This window comes from Chamaea fasciata, unplaced genomic scaffold (genome assembly GCF_029207755.1).
Source record: "Chamaea fasciata isolate MVZ Bird 193981 ecotype frontalis unplaced genomic scaffold, bChaFas1.0.hap1 SCAF_10, whole genome shotgun sequence".
Taxonomy (NCBI): domain Eukaryota; kingdom Metazoa; phylum Chordata; class Aves; order Passeriformes; family Sylviidae; genus Chamaea; species Chamaea fasciata.
Window position 1 is genome coordinate 3,558,788 of NW_027094095.1, and position 17,099 is coordinate 3,575,886.

General features: G+C 41.8%; 2 protein-coding genes and 1 long non-coding RNA gene across 7 annotated transcripts; 2 read left to right on the forward strand and 1 right to left on the reverse strand.

The window, feature by feature from the left end:
- Positions 1 to 30: 30 nt before the first annotated feature.
- On the forward strand, positions 31 to 1,795 carry METTL18 (methyltransferase 18, RPL3 N3(tau)-histidine). Of its 4 annotated transcripts, none has more exons than XM_066192087.1 (2): positions 31 to 91; positions 573 to 1,795. In XM_066192087.1, the coding sequence occupies exon 2, from the start codon at positions 700 to 702 to the stop codon at positions 1,750 to 1,752; it is 1,053 nt and encodes a 350-aa protein (XP_066048184.1). In that variant the 5' UTR covers positions 31 to 91; positions 573 to 699; the 3' UTR covers positions 1,753 to 1,795. The 4 variants fall into 4 exon arrangements, with proteins under 4 accessions (XP_066048184.1, XP_066048183.1, XP_066048181.1 ...); XM_066192086.1 differs by having other exon boundaries at positions 51 to 91; positions 576 to 1,795; XM_066192084.1 differs by lacking the exon at positions 31 to 91 and adding an exon at positions 407 to 492 and having other exon boundaries at positions 576 to 1,795.
- On the reverse strand, positions 402 to 9,028 carry LOC136294399 (14 kDa phosphohistidine phosphatase-like). Of its 2 annotated transcripts, XM_066192089.1 has the most exons (4): positions 8,866 to 9,028; positions 7,896 to 8,020; positions 6,201 to 6,322; positions 402 to 489 (listed from the first exon to the last, which is right to left on the reverse strand). In XM_066192089.1, exons 1-3 carry the CDS (start codon positions 8,993 to 8,995, stop codon positions 6,230 to 6,232), a joined length of 348 nt encoding a protein of 115 aa, XP_066048186.1. In that variant the 5' UTR covers positions 8,996 to 9,028; the 3' UTR covers positions 402 to 489; positions 6,201 to 6,229. The 2 variants fall into 2 exon arrangements, with proteins under 2 accessions (XP_066048186.1, XP_066048185.1); XM_066192088.1 differs by lacking the exon at positions 402 to 489 and having other exon boundaries at positions 6,140 to 6,322.
- Positions 9,029 to 10,869: 1,841 nt separating this feature from the next.
- On the forward strand, positions 10,870 to 14,588 carry LOC136294897 (uncharacterized). Its single transcript, XR_010722515.1, has 3 exons — positions 10,870 to 10,969; positions 11,135 to 11,215; positions 12,259 to 14,588. It is a non-coding gene; the product is annotated as an uncharacterized lncRNA (long non-coding RNA).
- The last annotated feature ends 2,511 nt before the right edge of the window (positions 14,589 to 17,099 follow it).

A 17,099-nucleotide genomic window follows, 5' to 3' on the forward strand; every position in this document is an offset into this window, starting at 1 on the left:
CGCCGCGCGCTCCCACAAGGCCCCGCGCTCGAGGAAGCGGAAGCGGCTCCACGTGGGAGAAGCGGGGAACGGCGCGGAGCGGCGGCCGCGGGTGGGTGCGGGCACGGCGCAGGGAAAACGGGATGGGAAACGCTCCCGGAGCTCCTCACACGGCCTGCGCGGCAGCGGGGCCGCTCCGTGGGTTGCGTTTGCGCGCCTTGAAACGCTGAGTCTGAAATGCGAGTTTTAGCGGAGGTGGTACCTGTCTTAATTCCCTTAATGGTATATGGGATGCGGTCACCGGTGGCGGTGTGTTTTAATAAACTTAAGTGCTGAGAGAACGGGTTTTCTAAATTACAGAACAGTTAGGATTGGAAGGGAGCTCTGCAGATCATCAGGTCCAACCCCCCCTGCCAAGGCAGCGTCTCCCAGAGCTGGTGACACAGCGACGCGTCCAGGTGGATTTGGAATGTTTCCAGAGAGGGAGACTCCACGACTTCCCGGGGGAGCCTGGTAATGAAAATCAGGATGCTACAATTAGATGGTTTGTGCTGATATTAATGGTACATAAAACTATTTACTCTTATTTCCAGCAGCCGTGCACCTGGCTCTTGGCAAGACATCTGATACTGCACCAGCGAAATCCTCCGTCTTGCAACAATACCTACATAAAAGCTGGCTGTAATAAATTAAGCTTTTTGAAAACTCTTATTCCTGAAAATGGATTTTCGATTTAATTTTGCTGTTGATGAAAATGAGAACAGTGAGACAGATACTGATTTCTTACTGCTATGCTCTCCAAAAGACAAGCAGGAATCCAGAGGAAAGAGCAGGGAAACTGCCGATTCTGCAGCAGACTCCAGCCCGAAGCTGGCTCCTGCTGAGCACCGGGATGAGGCAGCTTCGAAGAAAAACCTCTGTGTGAAAGCTGCCAAGGAGCACAACATTCCCGAAGATCTCAACAAGGTATTGGAAAATAAAGTCATGGAAACAGTATTAGACCTGTGTTATGTAAAGCTGTCTGTAGTGGAAATGACGTGTTTGGGTGAGGCTGACAGCGAAGGCATCGTGTCCAAAAGCATTTCTTCTCACTCTGATCTCATCCCAGGAGTCTACGAAGGAGGGCTGAAAATCTGGGAATGCACCTTTGATCTCATGGACTACTTTTCCGAGGCTGAAATAGAGTTTACCAACAAGACTGTGCTGGATCTTGGCTGCGGGGCTGGACTGCTGGGAATTGTTGCTTTACGGGGTGAAGCTGCCAGAGTCCATTTTCAGGACTACAACAGCACAGTGATTGATGAAATAACCTTGCCTAATGTGGTGGCCAACTGCACCAGTGAAGGCAGGAGGACGGGCAGTGGGAAGGACAGAAAAGCCAGCAAGCCTCCTTCAAAGAGGCCCAGGAAAGCAGAGGGCTCACCTGATGTGCTCAACAGGTGCAGGTTTTTTTCTGGAGAGTGGTCTCAAGTCAGCCAGCTCCTGTTAAACAGCAACGAACCCCGTTCAAAGTACGATATAATTCTCACCTCTGAGACCATCTATAATCCTGACTACTACAGTGCTCTGCATGATACACTGGCTCAGCTCTTGGATAGCAATGGCCGTGTGTATTTGGCAAGCAAAGTGCATTATTTTGGAGTTGGTGGTGGTATCTATCTCTTTGAGAAATTCATTGAAGAGAAGAACGTGTTTAGAACCAGTGTGGTTAAAACAATTGATCAGGGTCTGCAGCGATGCATTATGGAAATTGCCTTTAAAAATTCCTGTTAAAATTAAAGTACTAATCTTCAAAAATAACTCAAAAATGTTTTAATCCGCATGTCTCTTTGCTTTTTCCTCTGTTTTTCTGATTTAACAAATTGAGGATGGTGGCTGTTGAAATGTTTGACAAATTCTGGTGTCTGACTAGAAGTGAGGGACTTTTCTGATACTGACTTTGCACAGAGTTCTGCTTAAAGCAGCATCTGTTTATGGTAACTAATTTATATATAAAGATTAAGCAAGTCATTGTCTGCAGCCAGGCTTTTGCATTCTGTCAGCACCAGAACTGCATGTCACAGGAATGACATACATGACATATTGTGGCTGAAAAAGATAGATTTAGCATGCAAAATTAGTGCAAGAGGCTCTTCTCAAGGGTTGGGCAGCCTGACTGCAGCCAGATTCCAGCAGGAACCACACAGCCCTGGGCTCTGCTGCTTTGCCAGCAGAGGGGGATGTGATTGTATTTATCACTCGTGTTCTACCCTCCTGGGGATCTCAGAAGTCCAAGCAGTATTTCCATGTGTAATGCACACATGACTTCCTCAAGCCTTTTAAAGAGTGTAACAATATTAACTACCGTGGTCTGTTAATTTTCACATTCAGATTCTGTCATAGGCTAATAAAATTTCAGCAAGGAATTAGAAAAAGCCACGATGGTTTAGAAGCTGACTTGAAAGAACATTCTACACAAGACAAGCTCCTTCTACCAACCAGTAAGCCTACAAATGAAATACTGGAGGATGATAGAACTGAGCTTTAGGAGACAGTTGGAAAAGGAGATAGATAAACTGTGCTATTACAGGAGTTTAATAGATTGCTGTACTGTTTTAACAAGATTTTTCTAGAAATGAATTACCCTGTTCTCGAAACTTGTTGGGGATACTACTATGAACATCCACACCTTCAATCTTTTCACAGCGGTTTGTCAGGACAGAAAGCACTGAGAAAAGCCTGCAATACAAGGCACTTTCCTAGGCTGAAGATAGTGATGTTGCTGAAGGAATTGCCTTACCAAAAATGCAAATGAACCCCCAAAGAACCACAAAACCTGGCCTTGAGCACTCACTGTCACCAGCAAATCAAACAAACAAAGGAAATTTGGCCAAGGCATGTTTTGCCTTGGCCAAGACCAGGCAGAGTACTATAAGACAGCTGCTGTCATCATGCACTACTTAATCAGGTGCCCTTGCAGAAATATAAACTTTGAGACAGTGACCACTGCAGTAAAATGGATGTAAGGATATTCAGTGTAGAGCAGAAGGAACAACAGTCTGAGGGGATGGAAACAAATTTAGTACAGCAGTGGTCTAAATCACTTTAATTACGCCATCAAGTTTCCATCACTGAAGAGGCTGAAAGTCAATCCCAAGGTTCCTGTTTTGAACTTGCTGTTATTAAGAGAGAGTTGTAAAGGATTTCCTGTACTTTACAGAAGAGCCTTCACTACTGTTTCAGACTATTTTAAAGGGATACTTTGGAAACTACTGAATTTAGCCTGTCACAAGATAGGAGAAGGAGGAAAAAGGTCAGTTTTGCCATGACTGCCACGGTGCTTTAGAATTTTTCTGCACCGACTCCGAAACTTAATGATGATAACTGCTGACTACAGGCTGAGGAACAAAAAAAGTTCTAGCTTTGGCAAATCAAGAAGGTACTGTTAGCAGCTCTTTTTATCTTTTTTTCTGTCAAAACAAAGAAGCTGGAAACAAACGGATTACCGTTTGTCATTTTTCAAACTCAGTCCCAAGATAAATCATGGCTTGCACTAAATATATTGTTCTATACCTGCTAGTCCAGTGCAGTTCCAGAGAACCATACCTGAAGTAATAAGAAATGCTGACCAGTGGGACAAAGAATATGGTTAGGAACAAGAATCTCATGTCATTTTGGATGAATAAATGAAGAAGGTACTTAAAATCTTCTACTATAATATTTCCTCTTGATAATATTCCACTACCAAACTCACCATCTTTGGTTTAATTACTGTGCCTTCACTCAGTATTTGGCTCCAACATAGCTGGTTTTGTGCAAACACAGAATCAGAATGTTCAGGGCTTTGAGGGAATAATGGCAGAAACACAATCTTACAGTGACTGCACACCTGCAAAACAAATAACCCTACACAGTATAATTAGCTTCCCATTTCAGAATCTGATTAGAAAATGAAGGATGCTTTTTCTCAGGTGAAACAGCACAATTAGCATTGGGATTTCCATATTGTAGATGAGTTCTGTTCTTAGAATTCAGCAGGTACATATTTAGAGGAAACAGAATTCAACACTTAGTTTTGTAGGTTGTTGATATTTCAACTTCAGATAATACTGATTTCCCTCATCTACCTTAAGGCTTGCTCTACCTGAGAAATCCTCACCACCCTAGTGACCAGTGTCCTGCTCCTCTTCACAGACTGGAACAGAAGAAAATTACCTTTTCACTCCTTTGTAACACTTGTATGTATTATTTAACAACCAGGGAAATTAAATTGCCCCAAATGACACTGCACTAAAAAAAAAAAAGAATTGGGAGGTTCTTCAAAGTTTTGGGGTTTTTTAATGACACATTAAAACCTTTCTTCTATGAAGAAATAAAAGTTGGAGATCTGCTAATAATTCGATTGTGATCAGCTTACTCCAAATCATCACCATTGTTCCCCCCTCACACTTTGAACACGTCATTACAATAATAAGTCCAGTCTAAATTATGTCTTTCCTGTAAGCATTGTGGAGACAAAGATTAAAATCACTCATTAAATACCTCAGGAAACTAAATTGAAAGGCTTATTTGTTTTAACACAGCTATCCCCAACTGATGACTTCCATTTGAAGACTATTTGCCAGTTTTGGGAAATGAGGCTATTTAAAGCCCAGGTTTGTATACTGGCAACTACAGTTATTTTACTAAAGCTTAGGGGAAAGAAAAGCCCATGATAATGGAACTGGGAAGTGCCTGATTTGCAGGTCACTGCCCTGTGTGCTATTCTTGGTTTTTAGGCACACAGGCATTAAATCATGCTCTGAAATCAAAATCTTGTTAAGTAAAATCAATCCTGCCATCACTACCACGGTATTTGAAGTGCAGCCAGACAACCATTGCACAAGAACTTTCAGAGAAGCATAAAGAGCAGATGCAAAAGCAGGTAAGGGTACTGGAGGGGAAGATCCCTGGATCTTTCTGCAAGTGGGGAGAATCTGGTGCCAACCAAGAGACCTGTAGCACCAGGTTCAGGAGATTCTGCTCCGAGGAGATTATTGGGATGGAGAGACTCCTGAACTCTTCTGATGAGGACTGGACTGAAAGCTTTGAGGATGAGACAATCCCTCTCCACCCAACCAAAACAAAGTCACAGAAAGGTGACTTAAGATGGATCACAACTGTAAGAAGGGAGTAACAGCAGGATTTTTGGTGATAGAAACTGGCCTAAAGTCTCTCAGATTTCCTGGTTTGTACTGTAAGAGTCACTTGCATGCTGAAAAAGAAAAACTTCCCTGTACCACCAAATATTGGATAAGTTCAGTAGGAACCACAGCATTAGAATTTATATACAAATACCTCTGGAAGTCAGCAAGCCTTCAAGACAGCAAGTCAATAAATCCACAAATGAATTAAATGAAAAATAACTATGAAACAAAAAAAAAAAAAAAAAAAAAAACCCAAACAAACAAAAAAAGTGAAAATTGTAGCAAGTAATTTCACAGGAAACAAAAGGCAACATCCTGCCACAACAGGAGGGTGATGTTAGCTAATTCAGACACTGCCTGGGTGTACTGAGGAGGCAGTTTTACTCCAACATACTTATTGCTAAGAAAATAAAAGAAAAGGATTATTAAATTCATACAAATAAAAGCAGTCCAGGGGAATGAGAATGAAAGAAGCATTGCCAGAATTTTACCTTGCCATCAGTCTGCTACAGGGAAGGTTCTTACAGGAAAATCAAGTATTTTGATCATTACTTCTGCAGAATACTAGATTGTAAACTCATTGAGGAAATAAAAGATTTGGATCGTGGGTGAAGAACTCTAACAGTCAACCCCATCCTCCACACCAATTTTTTTTTTTTTTTTTTAAGTGGGTAAGAAAGACGAAAAGCCTAAAAAGTAATAGAAAAATAAATTGAAAACACTGTGGGCAAAAGACCAGGAACAGGTTTGGTCCAGTGGTGTTTGAAGTTGATGGTAAATCCTTGAGTATCCTACAATAGATCAGTGAAATGGGACTGGATGAAAACAAATTAAAAGTAAGATGGTGTGGGAGTGTTTAACTGAAGGGCACACCACAAGGAAAGGAAAAAGGGTTAGAACTTCAGATTCTGCAGAAAAGAATGATCTAAAAAATAAGATATAACTGAGGATTACCAACCACATTACAAACTACAACAGAGTCCAGTTACTGCAGATTGATGGTTACATACATAGAACACACACTCAATTTTATTAATCAAAGTACAGCTCAGTTACCATGTGAACTGCTTGTTGTGTTCACAAGTTTATTTCTTGTCATCTGACCATGTGATTTCATAATCTGTATATTCTTTCTTCAGTATCTCTACAGTCACTGAGTGATCTGCTTTTCCATAGCCCTGCAAGACAGAACAAATTGGACATGGACATTAAGTCTTCAGAACCATTCAACTGTTCACATGCAAATCAAAGACAAGTTCTAAAAAAGTTACTCTTGCAATATCATGTTTTATTTTTCAATTATCCTCTCCAATTCCCCCCCTCCCCCAAATTCAAGTTCGAGAAAATAAATGAGATGGGGTCAAATAGAGAACGCATTTTCCACACAATTTCTCCAGCAGAAAGCTTGTTTCAAAATGTTCCCAACCAATCAGCCACTGTATTTATGGAATGTTCCTTTAAACCACAGAGATTGCATTGACCCACTTTAACGTGTGAGCATACAAACAGCTGATTTGGCTCAGCTGAAGGGAAAGGGAATAAGCAAACAAGTGTGAGCATTTGAGCACTATTCTGGCCACTAAAGAAATCACAGTCTTCATGTTTTATTTATTTCCCATCTTGCCTTAGCTGATAATAGCACAATTTTAGGTATCTGTGCTCTTCAGCCATTGCAACTCCAAGGTCAGATAACCCATGTGATTTTTAACCCTCATTTAAAAATCACTGGTCACAGTGTTACTCTTGCACTGAAATTTTAGGCACCTGTGGTCAAAGTTCCACTATTATCTTACCTGATCAGAGTTATCTTGATTTCTTATTGCAGAAGTACACATAACAGTGCTGCATACTGATAGAAATCTGTGATTTACAGGTTATGTTTTTCCCATAATATTTCACATGGAAGTTTACTTAGAAGACTGAAAAAAAGCCCCAAGGTTGTATTATCAAACAAAACATACTCTTACTCATCAGTGACAACCCCAGAGAGGAACAGCTTAAATAAACAAGCATTTAAACTGAAAAGGTTAAAGTTGATGCATTACAAAATGCAAGCTTTTCAAAAATAACAAATAATCTAGTTATGTCAGTTGGAAAGCAACAGATCCACGGCTCACTCTTGCCTTGGCAACCATTTTGAAGACCCCAACCAGCCTTAAAAACAGCAGTACAGCTTCAAAAGAAGTTAATGGCAATTTCTGTGGTTTCCATAAAACACCAAGGTAGTTCTGTTTTAGAGTCTGATAACAAGCCCAAGTCAAAAGAAGCATTAAACCTACATAATTAGCATTTTAACTTCTGACCTGGGACTGAGGTCATGGGAGCCTCAGGGTCCCTGCCTGACAGAAGCCCTCATGGCAATAAAACTCTGTTTTTACCTGATGCTCCTCTGTGAGCATCAAGGCACCAAGAGCAGAGAATAAAGTGTATTTCTCAGACTGCAAGAGTCTACCACTGCCTCTAACACTTAATTTGGCAGCTCAATTAATAATACAGGTGTCAAATCTCACCTAAAAAATGCAATCATGATGAACACCAACCATCAGAAGAATTTAGTGTGATAAGCACTATACACTGCCTTCCCACCTCACACAAATCCTAAGGAGTTTTTTCTTTCTTATGACTCCCAGAATCATCTTGGAACAAAAGCAGCACTAACAGAATTGGTAGTTTTGTTTAAAAACATTTAGACATTCAATCCCAGAGCACCAGAGACAGAAGCATTTGAAGGGAAAGGAGAGATGCACTTACTGTTGAGAGCCCAAATACCCTGATTTTCTTGTCTTTGCTATTATGTTCAATTTTCCCTCCTCCGAGGCACTTGCACTCATATCCCAGCTTTTCCATCTCGGGATTTACTTTTTCAAATATATGATCTGCACAAGAAGAATGGTGAGAGCCATCAGAACAGGCACAAGGCATTACATAGTCTAGAACCCATTTTCAGCTACTATCTCGTTTCACCTACACGAGAGGGAAGTTTCTCTTCAGAGACACAGAACTAAGCTGCCGTTAAAGCCCTTCAGTTTTTCACTTAGTTAGCATATATCGTTCTCCAAAATGAGGCTGATTGTATCAGGAAAATTAATCCCCAGACACCAGAGATTTATGTCCAAAAAGGAGATAAAGAAGTCGGGTAACTTCATTCGAATGAAGGGAGAGGTCATGAGTATTTCCCGTGGGGTCTCTCAAGTCGTTAGAGGACACAGCCTCCTTTTTATCCCAATTTCCCAGCCATATTTCCATCTTTCCCCATTGCCTGTGATACTTGAAAGGTACAGACTTCCCCAATCGCCTAACAGACTCCCTTCCTAATGTGTACTCCCCTGCCTTTTTTTTCTTTTTCCTTATGTCTCTGCTCTTTTTCTGTAAATCCAGGGATGTAGCACAGTCTTGAGTGAGTAACAGTCTGTATTAATGAGTGGAATTCATACAGAATTTACGGTTCTCCCTCCACCGTTTCTCTCACCTCTCAGTATCTGGCCTTACCTACCAGCAGGCCCACACTTTGTTCGTAAAGACACCTCCTCATTCCTTTCAACTGGGTTCGGAAACGGCACCTGACAGATACATTGCCCTAGTTTTCGTACCGCACGGGGGACGCAGAAAGTGGGGAAAAGGAGCCTTTGGAGCCGCCGGGGCTCCCGCTCCGCCTCAGACCCGCCGCCGGGGGAGCCCCGCTCCGGCCGCTGCCCGCTCGCCCCCGCGCCCCGTCACGCACTGTGGAACTCGGCCGCCTTGGTGCCGCGGACGATGTCCCGCTGCTCGCCGCCGCCCGGGCGCTGCAGGCGCACCAGGATGTACTTGAAGGTGCCCCCGGGGTCGATCTCCACGTCCCTCACGGCCGCCATGGCGCTGCGGCCGCGGGGGCGGGCAGGCGGCGAGCGCGGGGCGGGCTGTGGGCGGCCGCTCGCCCTGAGGGGACGGGCGGGAGCGGCGGCGCGGCTCGGCCGAGGTGCCCGCCGATAAAAGTGTGTCGGATTACAGCGTTGGGTGAAGTTACAAAGCAACGCTTCTACAGATCCCTCTTGCCTCGGTAACCACTTACAGCCTCAAAAATAGCAGCACAGCATCTGTTTAAAAAGAAGTCAATGGCTGTTTTTTCCAAGGTGGTTCTGCTACAGAGTCTGACAACGAATCCCTAAGTCGAGAGAAGCGCTAAAGCAATGTATTTAATATTTTAACTTCTGACGTGGGGCTGAGGTCATGTGAGCCTCGGGGTCTCTGCCTGACAGAAGCCCTCATGGCAATAAAACTTTGCTTTTACCGGTGCTCCTCTGTGAGCATCAAAGCACCAAAAGCGGAGGAACAAAGTATTTGGTATAGACTACAAGAGCAGGGGTCGCCCACTGCCTCTAACGCTACAGTGCCCTTCAGAGAGCTCTTGTCCCGCATCCCCCCCTTTGCAACCGAGGCCAAGGCAAAGCAAGGTGTTTATGCCAGAGAAGAGGGTCACAGGGAGGCTGGTAGCTCTAATATCCAATATTCCATAGGTTATATTTTACTGAAGCAGAATAAGAAATACAAATCTAACTCGTGGTTATCTTATTTTATAGGTGCCCCTGATGATCTAGGCAAGCCTCACACAAATCGATCACGCAGTCACAGATGTGTAGAATGAATAATTTCATAGACTCACTGAGTGGTTTAGGTTGAAAGAAACTTTAAAGGTCATTTATTCCTAATGCCTGCTATGGGCAGGGACACCTTCCACCATCCCAGGTTGCTCCAAGCCCCATCCAACCTGGCCTTGAACACTTCCAGGGGTGGGGCATCCACAGCTCCTCTGGAAACCTGTGCCACAGTCTCACCACCATCACAGGGAAGAACTTCTTCCCCATATCCAAGCTAAACCTATTTTCTTTCAGTTTAAAGCCATCCCTCCTTGTTACCAAAACCTTGTTACTAAATCTGTAATATCTACCAAAGGAAAAATAATAGTTTTCATGCAATGCTGAAGTAAGAGCATAGTATTGTACCAAGTGTTTACTCAAAAATCATGGAAATTTCATGTTTTAAAGACTAGAATTTTTAGACTAGAATTTTTTTTTTAAAAAAAGACTTCAAAACATTTAGCACTTCAACATAATTACATTTTTAAGTTACATTGTGGATCATTTCTAACTGAACTATTTTATTCTTTTCATACACGCAAGTATCAAGTTGATGTTGAAATTAATTTTTTCATCAATAACAATTGTAAAATCTAAAACTAGCACTTGAATGCCTCCTCTGTATGTGCAAAAAAGAGCTATATAAATTAAGATATAATGAAAAGCATCAGTAAAACAGAGGAAGAAGAATATACATCATCTAAATATAGTGTTTAGAGATACTACAAAGGTAAACGTAAATTGGTGGTTAATTAGACTATTTTGAGATTTTTCACTTTATAACTAAAGTTGCTTCCTGGGCTACTTTATTAACTGGAACAAACGTTAATTAAAAAAGTAAAAAATCAAGTGCTTTGTTATTTCAGAGACTATTGTTAGTTACCTTGTCTGTGCACAGAGCAACAGCAAACCCGTGAGGAAAAAATGACCAGAGCCCAGAGAAGCTAAATCCTTACTAACTAAATTTCAAGAGGGGAAGAAGTGTGAAGAGCTTTAAGTAGAAACCAAGCCTCCTTGCCTCAGCTGTACGGGATTTTCAAGGCAGGCAGAGAAAGTGATAAAACCTGTGCCTAGTTAGGATAAGGAGGCTTAGAAAGTCTTGTGGAGTTGAGGTCGTTGTTTAAGTTTGCTTTGTCTAGCAGTGAAGGCCTGTAGGATTAGCGCTTAACGTTTGTTTCCAGTAATCTAGGAGGATCTGCTTTTGTTGGTGTTGTGCGTTTAGCTTATTCCTTGGTTACTTTGTTTACCCGTCTACCTTAGTATTTCATGTTTTGATTTACCCTTTGTATTAACAAAGCATTTTGGAAGCTGTTTGTTTGCATAAATTCCATATTTTCTTTTTCACTGGAATGTTTTCCTCCATTTCCTCAAACACAGAAGTCTTGCGTGGCTGTGAAAACCTTTATTGCCCCATTTCAGGTTACGACGCACGGAAGGAACCAGCAACAAACAATAGTGGTAAGGATGGCAAAGGAAACGCTTGTGGCATATGTTAGAAGCTAAGCTTGAAGGAATTTGCTCGCAGCAAGGAGGACAGGCATCACACTTCACCCAACATGAATTTGAGCAGAGAACTTTGTGACTTAGTAATAGTCCCAGCAGAGCTTTGTCCCGTTTTCTTTAAAGCTTTTCTCTTCCCAAGCACCCATCTTACCCAAGAGTAGTTTCCTATGCCGTGCCTAGGTATAGGAGCTTCCTGTTGGCTTTTAGGCTACAGACAAAAATTCCCTACTGTTGGTGGGAATTGTTGGTGCGTCACTTTGTGGGCCTCAAGGGTACAGAGAGAATGGCATGGGGTGACAGGGGTCTTCAAACAGACACAGCCTGTCTCCAACAAAACTGCACAGCGGGACTTTCCTTTTGTCATGGGCTTCCTCATGGCTAACTGGGACAGGGAGCTTGGCACTATTTTCTGAAAAAATTAAGGGGTTTTTTATTTATTTGGTCAAGTGACATCTTGTCTCTTTGCAGTGGAGTCCTAAAAAACATTGTTTGGGTCTTATTTTGCATTGCAGTTTGCAGGATTTGGACTCTACCCAAGTGACTAAAATTGCTGTTTATGTCCTTCCTGTCATCAGATCCTGTAAGCCAGGAGTATCCTAATGCCAAAACATCTTCATTTATTTAGCAGTTTAAACTCTAAATGGCAAGTGACTAGAAAAGTAATATTATTATTTCGCAAAGCTGTTAACTATACACTGTGCTGCAGTGAAACTCAATATGAGATTTTCTCAAACCATTGGATCAATCCAGGCTACTAGAGTCAGGAAAAGGGAAGCAATCACTTTGAACTCCAGGTGTATAAATTTTTCCTTTTATTGAGTTTTCTGACAGAGAGCACAAGATATAAGGATACATTTAGCTCATGCTTGTATTACAGGAAAATATTAAGGAAAGGCTTTTGAAGTAGGTGCTTTCCATTGCATGTAACCCTCACACAACAGAGAAAGTAAAATGAAGGCTAATGTTAACTGTACTTGCAAATTTATTTTTTTTTCCAGAGCAGAAGTAACCCTGGGATTGATCAGAAGAATGCACAATACACCTGTGGGAAGGAAATGCACTGTTGTAAATTCTGCCATGGACATCAAAGATCACAGGTCTTCTTTGCTGCTTGGCCCATTCAATTTAATAGGATTTATCAAAGATTCTTCTTCTACAGCTGTTGATTAGCAGCTCCTCAGATTAGCAAAGAGGCCAGAACAAATGGAGGATAATAACATTATCTCTCTTGGGATTAACATCTTTGGCATCTGTGAGTTTATATTTCAGGAGGCAGAGCCTTGGTTTGTGTGCTGAAGTTTAGGAATCCAGGCTGACCTCCAGCATGCTGGAGTGTGAAGGGCGCCTCTTCTGGACCCCTCATATCTTGCTTTCATAAATAATGATCCCTTTCAGAAACTGAACAAGATCTGGGGAAAACCGAGTTTTGTTCTGCTCCTCATAGAAGGCAGTTTTAAAACCCCATTGCTCTGCTGGCTAAAAAACCCCTCTAATTTCTGGTCTACATTTACTCACAAAAGGTTTTTTTTTTATCCATTTGGGGGTTTTGTACCAGCTGTGTCTGTTTATGTACAGAAAACTTCTGAGCACGTTCTTTACTTTTCTGAGCCTTATGAGCTGCTTCCTCTTCCCCAGGCTTAAACATAAATTTCTAACAGGCTTCTGGAAAGGCATTTCTTTAGAAGGGACCTCATGGCATGTATCTATTCCTTGAAAAGCCTGGACTTTCCTACCAGGAGGCGTCGTTCTCCTGGCTCTCCTTCTGAATGACCATAAATATCACCTGCCTGCCACAGGATTGTTAGTGTTTGAAGTGAGACAACATGGGACATGCCCAAAATCCCCTTGTTCAATGAAACAGCTCTCTAGGTTTGTTTCCAGGGCTCTGCTGTCCTTTGGTTGTCCTTCCCTGCTCTTGGTGTCCATGCCTTGCACCATATGTTGGGGGCATGATGGAAGCAGTGTGCAGGTGATGATTCTCGAGGCCCAGCTGTTCCTTTGTGGTCTGCAGAGACAAGCAGTGTGAATGAGCTGTTTAATTGATCAGAGTTCATTTCTGTGGGATATGTGACATCCTGAATATCAGGATGGGCCTTTCAGCTGCTTTTCTTCAAGATAAGTTCACACATTTGCATTCGTGGAGTAGAGATATGAGGGGTTTTTGATTGGTAGATTTAAGGCTGGAGGCATTCAGCAGGGAAACCATGCCCTTCCTTTGTCATGGTGTTGGGATTGCAGCTCCTAAGAAAAAATCAGAATGAAGATGATGGATGGGGAGTGTAATGGTATGAAGTCTTACTAGCCTAATCCTGGATATAAATTGAAGTTATGTCCTTTGACTTAACCTTTAGATAAACCTTTGTCTGTATTTGACTCTAGAGGGTATAGAGCAGCTGCACTCCTAATTTATCTATCTTCAGGTGGGCATAAATCTGTATCTTTCATTTTATTTTGATACAAGTGTAGCTTCCCCACTGTATTTATGCACTCCTCACTGTGGGGATTTAGATTAACGGAACTGCCTGAAGTAAGAATGTTGTATGCAGGCCCAGTATTATTTTATAGCTGGTAAGTGGCAATTCCTACTCTTCCTGCTGATACAATACCTGTTATGAAAGTGTTATTACTTCTGTGGGCCAAATAACCACTCTGCTACTGATTGCAACCATGCGACTACAAATGATGGGTAAATGCCTACTGATAAGTGAGAGGAAAAAAGCCACAACTAGTATGTACCAGGAAGGATAAATACAGAATCAATCATTTGTTTGGAAAAGCCTTGTAAGGTCAGAATCCAAATAGAAACCTAACACTGCCAAATTCACCCCTAAACCATATCCCTAAGCATCTAAGTACCTCCACCTGGGCAGGCTGTTCCAGTGCTTGACAACCCTTTACCTGTGAAGAGTTATTAACAGGTCTGTGGGGTGGGGTACATGCTCAGCACTTGAGAACACTGACTTCGTGTGTCACTTTCTAGGCTCAAACATAAAAGTGCAACAATTTCAGGATGGGTGATAGATCATCCTTCCTGATGAGTCAAGAAATCTAAAAGTGTTGGAAGTAAAAAACCTTGTAAAAGGAAAAGGTAGCAAATATTGTTTTCAAGCCCTGGAAATAAGGGAAGTGCAAATTTTCTTGGTCCCATTTAACTGGAACTTTAAAAGGCCTTGTGGCGCCAGTCTGTTGGGGTTTTCTTGTCTGGGAAGCAATAAAATAAGTAATTTAACACTGTTGCTTTCAATGTTAGTGATGAGTTCTTTGTTCTTGAAACAACAATTATATGCAGCAATTAAAGTACGCTTCACTGATGACCTTACGTTAAAAATGCCTGTCCTAAAAAGTAATTACTTATCCAGCTGATGGAAATAAATTTCTTTCTCTGAATAATTCATATATGGTAAATTCATATATATAGTGGCAAAAAAAAAGCTCCCTGAAGAGTCCTTAATTCAAGAACTTCTGTTTTCTCATGGTCTACTGACTGAGAAAAGTCATGAGTGGTATGAATGATGCACTTTGATGGCTGTTCTTGGGTCAGGTTTTACTTCTCAGTGTTGTGCAGTTGTTCCTTGTGCTTTGGTCTTCTGCCTTGAAGGTTTCAGATACCCAGTGGTAAGTTCTCATCCACAGAATTCCAAGAGTTTGGGTGATGGACCTTTCATGATCGTTATGTTTGTTATAATGAATGCTGTGTTTAATGATTTAATGATTGCTCTTGAATACTGCTGTAGTTAAGGACTCAAACATGCTAAATACCGTGTCCATTGATATATAAAAGTGCTGTACCTGAAGCTGAACTTAAACACTGAAGAGAACAGACCTGAAGCTTGGAATTCATAAACTCATGGTGAAATGCATTAGTAAGGAAGTGAAGCTGCTGCATCTTCTTCCTTTTCGTAGCTTCTTCCTCCTGATACACCAAATGAAGAATGGTGGGTCATGTCAGCACTCCAGTGCTGCTGATAAGGTCACATGCTCTCTGATAAGTCAAAACAAAATTTTATTGGAACAGAGCTAGGCAGAAGCTATGCAAAGGATCTGCAAGACCAGAACCATATCTCATGATGACCACTTTTACAGTCTCAACCACCTACTTAATCTCTTAATCCCGAAACTTGCTCTCAGTCCTCTCATTTGCCAAAAGCCATAATTTTCTGTTCCTCAGAGCCAGTATCCCCTGTCAGTGTCACTTCTGGGACATCTCCCCTGCTGAGACCACGAGGCTGTGGAACAGAGCTGGACTGTAAATGAGCAGTCAATGCATACATTATATACTTATTCTTTCTGTGTGTACATGAAGGGTGACAAAGCTCCAAGAGCTCCCCTGCCCACAATTGCCAACAGTGGAATTAGAAACAATCAAGTTCTGCATGGGATCAGTTCCACCTGCAACTGCAGGCAGCTGGTATGTGATGTTAAGGCCAGTCCTGCTTTTATCTTAACTCGAGGTGTGAGTTGTTTCTTCTGCTCCTTGGCTCTGTTTCACATTTCAGTGCTCTGAATCACACCTGGCCAGTGCAAGTGAGGCCCCCAGCCTCAGGTTAGATTCTTCAATGGATATTTTTGCCTGTTTGGAGGAAATTGAGCACTATGAGTCACATCAGAATTCCCGAAATGAGAAGTGGAGATAAGATTTTCTGACTCCCGGGGTTCCACTCCAGACAGAGTGGAGACTGCCTTAGGCAGCCTTGAGAAATTCCAGCGTCTTTGTGGCAGTTGCATTGCCTACCTTATTCACGCTTAATCAGACACAGAGGCTGAGGGATGAGTATGTTTCTGGAAATTATCTTTTCTTCCCATCTGGACCTCAGGGAAAATTTGTGCCTTAAACCCTTTGTCTCTTAATTTCTAAAGAATTAAGTGTTGCAAGCTCCTCTCCAAACAGGAAACACCTTCACTACTGGCACGAGAACTCCTTTTCCCCCCTCAAAGCTGGCTAGATCTCTTACTTTTCCTCTCCTAGTGAGTATTACTGTGGGTGAAGCTGGAGGTTTTTCCACTATTTCAGAATGTCAAGTGGTTCTATGACTCTTTGCCGTGGGATAAATGTCCGTTATACAAAGCACTTTGAAATAAATAATTATCAAGTGTTTTAATTTAGGAATGACAAAAACATCTTCTTGGAGAGAGGTGGAACTAGATTACTCAGAGGCACTTAAAGCTCTATTTTTGTATGTTGATATGTAAATGCAGATGCAGTCTTGTAGATAAAGAACCAGTCCTTAACAAACACATGGGAAATTAACCTCTGTCTTTTTCTCTGCGTACAAATGTACATTTATATACTCAGTTTGTCTGGGATCTCACCACATTCTGTATTTGTCTTGGATTTGTGACCTCTTCAAGTTCAACAGAGTTTCAGATAAAGCAGAATAATATTCCATTGCATTAAATTTTCTTGAGATACTGACAGAGATAGTGAAAAAAAATGTTTCTCAAACCAAAACTTACAAATTTCCAGCAGAAAGGCAGACTCTACAAAACCCCTGTTTTGGCAACGCATGGCCTCTTTGGAAAATTTCGAACTAAAACTTTGTCTCTACAAATCAATCCACCGCTACTTGTTATGCTCCAAGGGGACGTGAAACATTGTTGATCACGTGCCTCCTAAGTACTCTAGAACGCCTTTTGGGTTTTAGGAGATTGTAAAGATTTCTTTCCTCCAGCACCCTTTTTTTACAGTGGGGTGGGAGTAAAACAGTTCTCTCGGACAGATAGAGTTCTTTGAAAACCTGCCCTTTGAGTACTGATTCCATCCCTTTTGTGCTCACTTTATGGTGATTTCAGCTAAGCATTGTTTCATTTGTTTCCTCATGAGAAAGTCTCATGGGACAAT

What these genes read in the sequence shown, in the direction of transcription:
- METTL18 (XM_066192087.1), top strand. Translation starts at nt 700, where the DNA reads ATGGATTTTCGATTTAATTTTGCTGTTGATGAAAATGAGAACAGTGAG.
- LOC136294399 (XM_066192089.1), bottom strand. Translation starts at nt 8,995, where the DNA reads ATGGCGGCCGTGAGGGACGTGGAGATCGACCCCGGGGGCACCTTCAAG. An exon ending in CAAGGCGGCCGAGTTCCACA is followed by an intron (nt 8,021 to 8,865) that starts GTGCGTGACGGG and finishes CTTCTTGTGCAG; the next exon opens with ATCATATATTTGAAAAAGTA. An exon ending in GGGTATTTGGGCTCTCAACA is followed by an intron (nt 6,323 to 7,895) that starts GTAAGTGCATCT and finishes TCTGTCTTGCAG; the next exon opens with GGCTATGGAAAAGCAGATCA.